The sequence below is a fragment of the Crassostrea angulata genome, chromosome 7 (genome assembly GCF_025612915.1).
Source record: "Crassostrea angulata isolate pt1a10 chromosome 7, ASM2561291v2, whole genome shotgun sequence".
Classification (NCBI taxonomy): domain Eukaryota; kingdom Metazoa; phylum Mollusca; class Bivalvia; order Ostreida; family Ostreidae; genus Magallana; species Magallana angulata.
The window spans coordinates 7,761,406-7,772,720 of NC_069117.1; the positions used below are offsets into that span (position 1 = coordinate 7,761,406).

At 32.3% G+C, this 11,315-nt stretch overlaps 1 protein-coding gene across 1 annotated transcript; it reads left to right on the forward strand.

Moving 5' to 3' along the window:
• Positions 1–1,095: 1,095 nt before the first annotated feature.
• LOC128155898 (uncharacterized) lies at positions 1,096–7,805 on the forward strand. The gene is made up of 8 exons (XM_052817785.1): positions 1,096–1,144; positions 2,425–3,200; positions 3,481–3,692; positions 5,033–5,188; positions 5,669–5,799; positions 5,917–6,063; positions 6,146–6,308; positions 7,197–7,805. The coding sequence occupies exons 2-8, from the start codon at positions 2,431–2,433 to the stop codon at positions 7,400–7,402; spliced, it is 1,785 nt and encodes a 594-aa protein (XP_052673745.1). The 5' UTR covers positions 1,096–1,144; positions 2,425–2,430; the 3' UTR covers positions 7,403–7,805.
• Positions 7,806–11,315: the final 3,510 nt, after the last annotated feature.

The following is an 11,315-nucleotide window of genomic DNA, read 5'->3' on the forward strand; positions in this document are numbered from 1 at the left end:
GCCACGTCCGACTCACCCAGAGTCTTGAGTCCGGAGGCCACTACTGGCCATATCCGACTTGTTTGTAATATGTCTGCCTGTTAAATTATTGTAATGTTGCCATCGTTGAGTCTCGACCAATAAAAACGGAATCCTGCATCAATTGCCTATTTATTTCTCTGGAACTGTATACTGGTGGACCTTCGGGAATACGGCAAACCTACCCTTCGTTTTTACCTTACGGCCTACAGCGCGCCTACACCTTATACCCTTTACGCCAACATTCCCTCACCCGGTTCGTACTGCACACGACCGATGCAGATCCAGAAGAATTTCCCTAGCACCGTAAAATCTACGCGGTCACATACATATCACTTTGCAAATAAATACTGGGATTACGATTTACTTAGAAAGCTAGAATTTTGGGAGTTCGACGTTTGACAGACCGAATGTTGCAATGACCTGTAAAAATTGCATGGTTTTTTTGTAGTTTGGTTAGTGAACCCTTAATAAGATTACAATTGTTTACATTCAAATAATACAACGACATAAAAGGATTTTGATTGATTGTTTTAGTTCAAGAGTTTCATGTTTACTTTACTAATTTCACTATTCTATATTTTTTATCATGTCAGTTATGCAGTCTTTTCTCCTACACATAACTCAAGATTTTAAACAACGCGGTTTTCAGTTTAATGTCTGACAGTATTTTGAACAAAATCTGCTGTGCCTCGATCAGTAGTATAAATTCTTTTTGAGGGGTGTTTCCAAATGGAAATGTTTTAAATAAATGTAAAAAAAAAAAACTAACAAAATAATATTGGTAATTACTAATACTCTTCAAGAATGAAAGAAAAAGTGAAGACAGATACGATAAAAACGTAACGAAATATATACTTTGTAGCGTATTATTTTGAAATTGCAGACAATACATGATTTCTATAATTACGTTTATGATATATTTAAAGAAAAGGATTATTGATAAAATAATGACGTTTTCAACTTTTATTGACGAGCAATAGGGAACGGTGCGTTAACCCTACGTTAACCCTACTGTGATATTGACTACCATTAAACACGTTAATAGTTATGATAGTGGGACTACCACTTACGTCACCGGAAATGACCTTGGGAGCATTATCTGGTCGGATGTTTTATTTTGCAGGTTTGTTTTGCAGACAGCTAGTATGATAAGAAATACAAATTTTAAAAAAATGATAAGGCATTAAAGTTAACTTTTATCAATTTGATTTCTTTTAAAAATAGTTCAAAGAAATCAGTTTAAACTTTCAAAAATCGCCGAAAGTAAGAATGTTATGAATGATTCAGTGACAATGAACCGTCATCGTAAAGTTAAACATAATATGCTTTTTGAAACAAATGTATAACCTAATTTTTACGCGTCGCCATGCATATGCTTTTATAAGCAATCTTATATCTAACTTCCATACGTTCGAATGTTAACTATAACCTTATTTGTGTAAAAAGGAAAAAAGTCACATGACAACTAGTATAGCAATATGATACCAAGAAATGCAGCTAGATTTATCGTCAGGTTTACGAACAAGGAAATCGATAAAGACCTACGTGTTTGCACACTGTTAAGTAAATACATTGTGCAGAGATAACAAAAATCTGACTTGTAATTGAAATAATTCTATTATGAAAGTAGAATTCATCGTTTAATGTATTAGATAATTTACATTCATTTATACTAACAAAGCTCTTTGAAGAAAATAATTTTGAGAAGTAAGTTAAAAATAACAACAACACATGAATTACAAATATTGATAAGTTTTTTATGATATGCATTTAGGCTCGCATTTAGGTATTAAATGTTTTTATGAAGAACTGCAATATTCTTCTTGATTGTAAACTGATTTCTGTTTTTAAAAAACTTCTAAATGAATTTAGCTATGTTTACCCGGGTTATTATAGATATAGTGTAGTATATCGATTTTAAATTCGAATTCACCCAGATAAGGTAACCCTTTGTCCGTTCAAGGTGTGAAATAAAGATAAGAAAAAATCTTTTACATTTCGAATCCTTTATTTACCCGGAAGACTACATGTATATAAGATGATAATAGTTCAGAATAAATTTTGTTGCAAGCAAATAGACGTCAAAAACTGACCAAATCCAAGATTAAATTTACCCCCCCCCCCCCCAAAAAAAAGATGTCTTTAATCGGAAGAAAAAAATTAAACCATTTCATTCAAAAGTTCAAATCTCCCACAGCCCCAACCCCTACCCCACCCCCAAAAACATTTTGGATGATCAACACCTGGCAAATATGATCCACAAAATTTTAAAACATGAACAGATTCCGTTTTTAATTAAATCTATAATAATATGTCTTCCATTTATCTACAATTAAATTGAAGACACGCAAAAGATTGTTCAGAACATTCAACAAGTAAACACTAGTTCCAATTGATTTTCAGGAGTTCATGGCGCAAAACACATCCGACAATTCGGAATGTTTGGCAGAATCATGGCGTATAGAAGCTTTAGAGGGGAAAACGGAAAAAACTGAGGATATAGCACGAGATGTTGATTCGAGAAAATGTCAGAATACTTCGACGCAAGAAACTTTGACAAATTCAAATATTTCTGGAAAAACATCCGATCCAGAGGACTTTTTAGTGCAAACGCACCATTTATCGTTGCAAACAGACAAAACATATGAACTTCAAGAACAGTCGGAAAAAAAATCCGTTAATTTAAACGAATTCCAAAATGAACCTTTGAAAAATCCAAACTTTCAATCAGAAAAAACAAGAGATGATTCAGCACATTTAATACGTGAAAAATTAATGACAAAATTAGAGGATTCAAATTATTCTTCAGAAACATGCCATCCAGAAGTGCCATCAGAACATTTAGCGTATCATACAGATAAAACATCTGAGGAAAAATATGAAGAAAAATCAGAAAATATAAAAACATTACAAGATAACGTTCCAGATTTGAAATTAAATCATCCATCCCAGAATTTGAGGGACCCATCAGAAGTAATTTCTCGTGATTTAAAGCATAACTTTCCAGAGACAAAAACACATGGGGATACCGGTATAACCGTTGCCCATGGTAAATTCAAACCTTCAGAACCAACAGATAACACCACCACTGAAAAGCAAACGCAGTCTGTTGAAAAAACAAAGACAGTGTCTTCCTATGGACTCTTGATTCTGACAACGATCTTAATACTTGTTCATTTGTATGTATTTATTGCCTTTTTTATAAACCAATCTAAATCGCTGAAGCAATTTTTTATTTTCCTAACGAAAAATCATGGTTTATGTTAGGTTACATAAGCCAAAGTCTCAAGCTTTTCTGATTAAAATGTGCTGCTAAAATTACCTTCGTCAAGGGATCTTCTCGATTAAGAATACACAAATCGATGTACCAATATTGTCAACACTTAAAAAAAGCCGAGAAAAACACATCATGAATTTAATAATTTCATTATCTATTTTTCATTTGCTTTCTACTTTCAGATTTACGATTGTTTTTATCTACAGTCGATTGACAGGGGATAATAAAATAACAACCGAAAATCTTTTAAACAAAGATAATACACATCCTGTAATTCAAATGAATGAAACCTGCGAGAGGATATTGAAAGAAATGCAAGAAGAGTTTGAGAAAACACAGACCATTACTGAACATCATTTAAAAGAGGAGCACAAGGAAATCACTGAAATGAGAGGTATTCTTGTTTTTGAAAAAAAAAAGTTTCTTACAGAAATTTATTGTGTTTCACATTTATATCAGTTATTCGTCTTAGGAGTTTGATTTTTCAAACACAAATTCAACATCACTGTTTACATTAATCAATAAACAAAATGAGTACTCATTCTGCATCTAATTTAAATTCTATTTTAAAAGGACAATTATGAACACGTCTCAGCTGCCGGATGTGGATATCATTCTGTTGTAATGAAACTTTATGTCAATACCTTATCTTAACATGCTGATACTTCTTAATCACTTGAACAATTAAATGGTTCTTTAGTGTTCCATGTTGGTATGAAGGTAGCTAGCATTGCAGAAGAATTACTTGCTTCACGTTAGAATTAATAAAAGCATAAGGCGTATAATTAGCAGGTAAAAACGAATCATATAATGATGCAACATCATCAGAACACGAATGGTATTAAAATAAAACATCTTTACTTTTAAATTCTTAGTTTTGATAGTTATAAAAACAGCATTAATTTTGCTTTGATTTATTTAGAAATAAACAAAAAGACTAATTTTGTATACAACTCCTGTCATTTAAGCATTGAATGCTGATGTTTGAATACTAGTATCATTGGTTCTATATAACACACCGAGGCTGTGAATACAAATTGAATATAATTTGTCTGTACATCATTGTTGTGTTATACGATCGACTACATCGAAAAATAAGTATCCAATACAGTGTACTTATATTTATATTCACATTGATGTGAATTTGTATGAAGTATTTGTGTATCGTCGCTTTAAAGCCTTTATATACGCTCTGGGTCAGGGATATGAAACATAAATAGAGCAGTAATTTGAGCATGTTTATTTAGTTCGCATCCGCGACTAAAAATATAGTGCCAAAAACTTTGTAGAAAAAATCTTTTTATTTAACTAATAGATATGAGTTAATGGTTATTTTTTATGGGAACATATCAAATTGGTTCTGTAAGTTTGAACGTTTAATTTGTTCTCACAATAATGAATATACTCATAACACGTTATGACATTTATATTTGTGCTCATGGCGCATGAATAGGAAAAAATGAATTCACAGGAAACTGAACTTTGCATATTTCAATTCTAATGCAATCATTCAGTCGCACTGAATGTAAATATTACTATATCTACAAGCAGAATTTACAATGCGGTTGCTTCGAATCATATATGTACAAGCTTCTTAATGTTAAATAGTTTACGATAGGTTTAGGATACAATATAAATGGTATTGTGAGGCCTGGTAAGTAATTACCTCATTTCTTATTTATCTCAAGAAGTTTGCCAATTTAAGAAAAGTTGAAATATCTTTATCAATTCTAGGAAAAATTCAGTTTTTGGAGGGTATTCAATCAAAACTGCAAGTCCAAATGGATACTCTGGAGAAAAGCTGCAAAGCAATGGAAGAAAAATATTCGGAAATCAAAACTAATATTATGAGTTCCGAAATTAATTTCAAGAAAGAAATATACGATATCAGTAAGCATTCTTTCTGAAAATAGTCTTTATTACTTGAAGGAACCCAATTTGTGGGTGCTGTATGCATGGTAAACAGTCCATCCATCCGTACGCTCGTCTTATATTTTCTATTTTAAAAAAACTGCATGAACTAATTTACTGTAGGAATCTTTCCTCTTTTGAAATTATAATTTCTGTAGTATGTGTATAAAAATTTCACAGATCTTTCAAAATATCCTGTAGAAAATTATTTTTCGAAAGGAAATTATTATTTTCATTATCATTTATAAAATTTAAAAGGTGAAAATCTTGCCTGACAGGTGAGATACACCAATTACAAATAAATGTACAATCAAATATTATATTTAATATTTATCTATCTTTCAAAAGTAAGTTGATATCTGCAGAATTGTATCATTTTGTTGACAATAAACAGTCGATTTGATATTCTTGAACATCTTATAAGAACAAGAAACTCAGTATGATTGTTTTCTTTGGCAGATTTATACATAATACTGTTTCTGATTTTGATGATAATCGCTGTCATCTTTATGGCCCAAAAGGAACTGCTACATAGAAAATATCATGAGTCTGATCATGGCCAAAAACAAAAAGTTGGAGGACAGGAAACCGTATGAATAAAGCTACAATTACTACACGGAACAACTGATAAAAACTGTATAATTTTATGTCTCAGTTCTGGTCCTTCTTTAGTAGTTCTCTTTGAAACGGTTGTTGTTGTTTTTTAGGCTTTTTCAGAAGAACGCTTTGTGATGAGTATGTCACAAAAAGTTAAAGAAAATGGAATAAGTCTTATCAGCTTTAGTTCATTAACTCAGAATTTCCACAAGGAAATTCTGAAACAAGTTTTGGAACCAAAAGCTTTGCCGTTACATGTAAGTTATTTATGTACTTCAGTTTCTTTTGCTTATCTACATTAACGCTTAGATTGATATTAAAATAAAGATTGTATTACAGACATGCGTGGTTGGAACTTTAAACGATTTGTTCAATATTAAGCCATACCAGGTAACGATTATCTTCGTGGACTCCAATGATAGAGACGTTATTCTGGAAAACCCAGAGACTGACATTGGAGATCTTAGGAGAAAAACTACCGAATGTCTATCGAAAATAAATTGTAAGTCTTATAAACAGTACGTTCATGAAGAAATAAATGATGAAAACAATAAACCATTTTCGATCGCTGAATTGATATTAAGTTGGTACCAGTATTTTACTTTCAAAAAACAACAACTGATTTTGAATAGACCATATCAATGTTTAACAAGGTCTTGTAGATCTCTTGGCGACGATTTCAGCTCGTACATATTTTTTTCTTTTGTTCACATTTTATACACTTTAGTTGGTGCAAGAGGAACTACTGTGTAGCAGATATTGCATTGCAGAAATTTTAAAGCTTATTTGCTCTTTTGTTTTGAAATATCAATGTGCTTTTTTAGAAGGGAAAAACATACATTCATTGCAACATTTAAACATTTCAAAAGATTCAACAAGTAATGATACTGTTCTCAGTGTTATTTTGAAAAGTTGATTCTGGGAACGGAACGTTCATGAATATGAAAAATGTGGCAGAAAAAACCAAAGAAGGGAAAATTCCTCAAAATTTTAAATCCGATAACGATTGATTGTCCTCGAATTACTGCATGTTGCCTTATTCAAGGTAAACAGTAAATGTGTAAGCACTTCAACGATGGCAATATTGTAAGCTTTCAAATATTTTAGTCATTTAAGGATCACGTGGTTAAATTTGACTTTATCAGATTCACTGTCAAAATTGCAGAAAAAACCTCTTTCGTGGTTATAGTACATTTTTCACAATTTGGGATCTTGTAGTCAATATTTAAATTTGACTTTTGTTGATATTTAAAAAGAATTCATCAGTAATCGGTGTATTAAAAATGATTGGTTTGTGTTGACTTTTCGTTATTGCTTGGAATGTGCTTGTTCTTTGTTATCAAATTTAGAGAAGAGACTGATATTTCTAATCTTTCTTCTTGTTTACTAGGCGATGTCTTTTTGATCTATTGCAAAAACAAAGGGTCCCAGTCTTTGCCTAAAGATGAATTATACAATACCAGTCTACAATCAATTAATCAAAGACCACTGCTTTCTACACTGAGTAATCAAAACAGGGTATTGACTATATATGACACCTTCCATCCCCAGCAAGTGAAGATCTTGGAGGATCGCTTTAAACAGCTGGAATCTTAACAAGTCTGCTGTGATTTTTCCATAAAAATGATCAAGATAAACATTGTTGAAATATTCTTGCCTTTTTTATTTGTATTGGTATTTATGAAGCTGAAAACAATGTTTTGCGCTATTTATGTTTATTTTCAAACGACTAGTTTAATAATATTTACTATTAATGGATTAATAGATACATAATTGTTAACTTATATATATATATATATATATATATATATATATATATATATATATGCACGCAAGTACATTATCAATGGTTAAAGTTACCTGTTTTAAAATTGTTTGGTGAAAATGTTTAAGCAAATTATTTCTTATTTTATAGTGACAAAAGCATATACACTGTACTCAACTCGAACGTTTACTATGTTAGATTCACTAATAAAAGCCACCTTTGGCGTTGGATTTACATGGTTTCTTATATGTATACAGTGGAGTGAAACTACCGACCAAATTTTTTTTTACATCTACCAGGTATTATTCCCTTTATTTCTTACGGAAACTTGTATTTAATTAATAGCTCTATAGAAACAGCCAGACGGAAATCTACATCTATCGTTTGGTCTAAATCTACAGCGGCTGAAACTGACAAGAAACTGACAGGACTGAAATTGACACACCCTGTTTATCGATTGGTCGTAACCTACAGCGACCTCAGATAGGTCACGGACTGCACGAAATAATCGTGATGATGTTAGAATCAACAGGAGACGATTTGACTGTTTCTTTTTGCTAGCGCACTTATGTACATTAACAGTAATATATATTTAGTGAATTTTACTTACTTTTCAAAATTAATTTATTAATAAGTGCAAAGAAAGATGTTAATATACTGTGGAATCATTAGATTTCGTGGTGGCTCAATTTTCGTGGAATTCGCGGGTACATCTCATCCACGAATTAACATCCTCCACGAATTAATAAATTAGGGTAATAAAGTTATATTTCCTTCGTAGGTTTAAGAGAATACCCGAAATTATGTCCCCACGAACCTGTAAAATTTAAGTAATCCACGAAAATTGGCCCACATAAAATTTAATGATTCCACAGTAAACAATAAAATACTTTCTTTGATGATTCATGCGGGTTATGAAGGTGGCGATCATTGCAGAAAAAATTTACATAACCCGCTAAAGTGGTATTTTTTCTTCAATGTCGCTACCTTCATTTGCCGAATGAATCACAAAAAAAAAATCATTTTATTGTGATAGAAATAATGCATATATATAAGGTTTTTTTTCAAGTCTACAGCCAGTGTTTTATATGATAGATTTGCTAAAAAACTAAACACTTTTATGCCCAAATGTTGTAATTTACCTCTCTTTTTTATTTCTCTCTAAATTTTGATTTCATCAAAAATTATGAATAAACTTAACATCATTATCCCTACAAAAACTATTTACAAAGTAAAATAAGAAGATTAACTTTGGATAGCAAATTCAAACACTAAACAACATTTATTAAATATATGCAATGGGTCTCAGGTTAACTGGTTTTTTTTTATTTTGCTGCACATACCGTGCACAAATTTCTGCCGCGAAGCAGATGATTTCCTAATTTGTAAATAATTTGAAACATAGACTCTATATTGTGATCATTTGAGACCATGAAATATTTGTGAAAAAAAAATCAAAGCAAATAATGCTGATCTATAGTTTCTTGCAATTACTGGACTCATGCAATTTTACTATGTTTGATACTCTTGCTTTCCTTGTGTGGTAAGATTCTGATCCGCCGTTAAATTGATTAACAATAGACATCACATAGTCAAAGAGAGTTGAGCGATCTTGATAATCTTGAAAAACTTTAGGTAATTCTTCATCAACTGTAATAAGCTAGCTTAGATTACCCATACAATTAACCATACAATAGGATTACCTGTAAACACGTTAAATTAGAACAATTTTAACTAGAGCTTGGACTTTGGGTAGTTGGTGTCAAACAGCATTGTGACGTAGGCCTGTCTATTTCATTGTAGGCCAACCAGCCATTGCTCTTTGAAATCAACAAGATTTTTCTGGCTTTTGAGCTATGACTACGCAATCGGTGTATATTTCACTTGAAACCAGCGTCATTTTAAGGTCTTTGATGTATAACGACAACATGTTGTACCTAATAAATGAATGGTCCGATATTCTTAATCATGAAATCATTTTAAAGGTGTTATCAAAAAAAAAATACTCCACCAAAGGAATTTTCAAAATTTTAATTATGCTGGTCCAACTAATTACACCTTGAATTTTGCATTGAAGTATATGGGAAATGTATGAAATAAAATGAATCAATTACCGCATATATTTTGACAAAATTAAAATTTTCCTTTTTCCAGCAAGGGGAGATAACTCTTTAGGTTTAGGTTGCAAAATGACCGGCTCCTTATATGTTGTCTGTCATGTGAATTTGTTTCATTTTACTTTGATAGTTATCTAGCAATACATATTTAACTATTTTAAAATGATTCAAAATTGTTCAACATCCCTTCATTATACATTAAATACCTTAACTTGTTTTGACGCAAGAAATAGATAGCTACATCCAACCGAAAGTCCAAGGTCTTGTTAAAAAGGTTCTATTATAAATTTTCACTTTTTCGCGCGTTAATCTTTATTTAAGTTTAATTGCAACTGCACATTTTGACGCTAACCAAGAATAACTTTGTTACGCTTTCAAGCATTGATGATATCTATAAACACGATTAAATGTGCAATAAGGCAATTCTTGACGAATCAGAAATCACACGTACCCACTGGCGGATTTAAGGGGGGGCGTGGAGGGCGCACGCCCCCCCTAAAATTTTCAAAGTATGCATGACTGTAATTGATTTGATAAATTTTACATAGAAAAGTTAGCATTTTGTGTTTCACTTTATTTATAATTATGCCTGACTCAATATTACACCTCATTGATACACTAGCTGTGCTATGCTGACTGTAATTCTGCTGCTCTATAAACATCTAATCCTAATGCATGTTGACAGGTTCTGATTACAAACCAATTAAACTGTGTTTTAAACAAGCAGTGTTGGTCATTTTATTATGGTGGCTGCATCAATTTCCCCAGGGTCCTGAACTTGGGGCTTCGACCAAGAATCGACTGGAAATCCCAGCAGTTTTGTTTCAAGTGTAGACTGCGCTGTCATTTCCATATTGCGATGCAAGCAGAAATTTCTGAATAACTGTATATTTTTTGAATTTTTTTCTAGGTAAAAAGACTATTTTAATATAAGAATATTGAAGATTTGATGCATCAGATATTTCTAACAGCTAGGGGGTCTGATACCGTAACGTCATTAGAATGTTGTAACTTTGATAACCTGGTTAATTTTGGGAGTTCATAAATGCCTAAAATATTTTGTTTTTAATCCAATACATGTATTAGGTATAAGTAACAATATGTGTCAAATTGTTATATACTTTTGTGTAAAGTGTACGTAACTGAAAAAATACCACTATTTTTAGCCTGGTTTTACCTTCAAAATACACGAAAACCCAGGAGCTTCCGGGGCCTTCGCCCCCTGGGCCCCCATCAGGGCTTTGCCCTGGACCCACGGGGGGGGGGGGGGGGGGGGCTCAAGGCGGCCCCCAGACCCCCTGCCTCAATAATTTTATCCACGCCCCCCCCCCTAACTACAAATCCTGTATCCGCCCCTGGTACCACAGACTATAACCTATTTGCAGCTTTTGGAAATTGATTTGGTGTGTGCTTTGATAGTAAAACTTTACATTGTAAATGATGGTTAGAGTTTGGTTCACTTTGCAAAAGTATGAGCATTTATCTGAGGTGTCTACGACGGACAAGGTGTTCCTGTTAACGCTACATGGAATTGTGATTTCTCAGTCGCATTACTGCTGATAAAAGATATTAATTTTAAAACAATTTTTAATATATAATAACACGGGCAAAGCTAGCTGATCTAGCT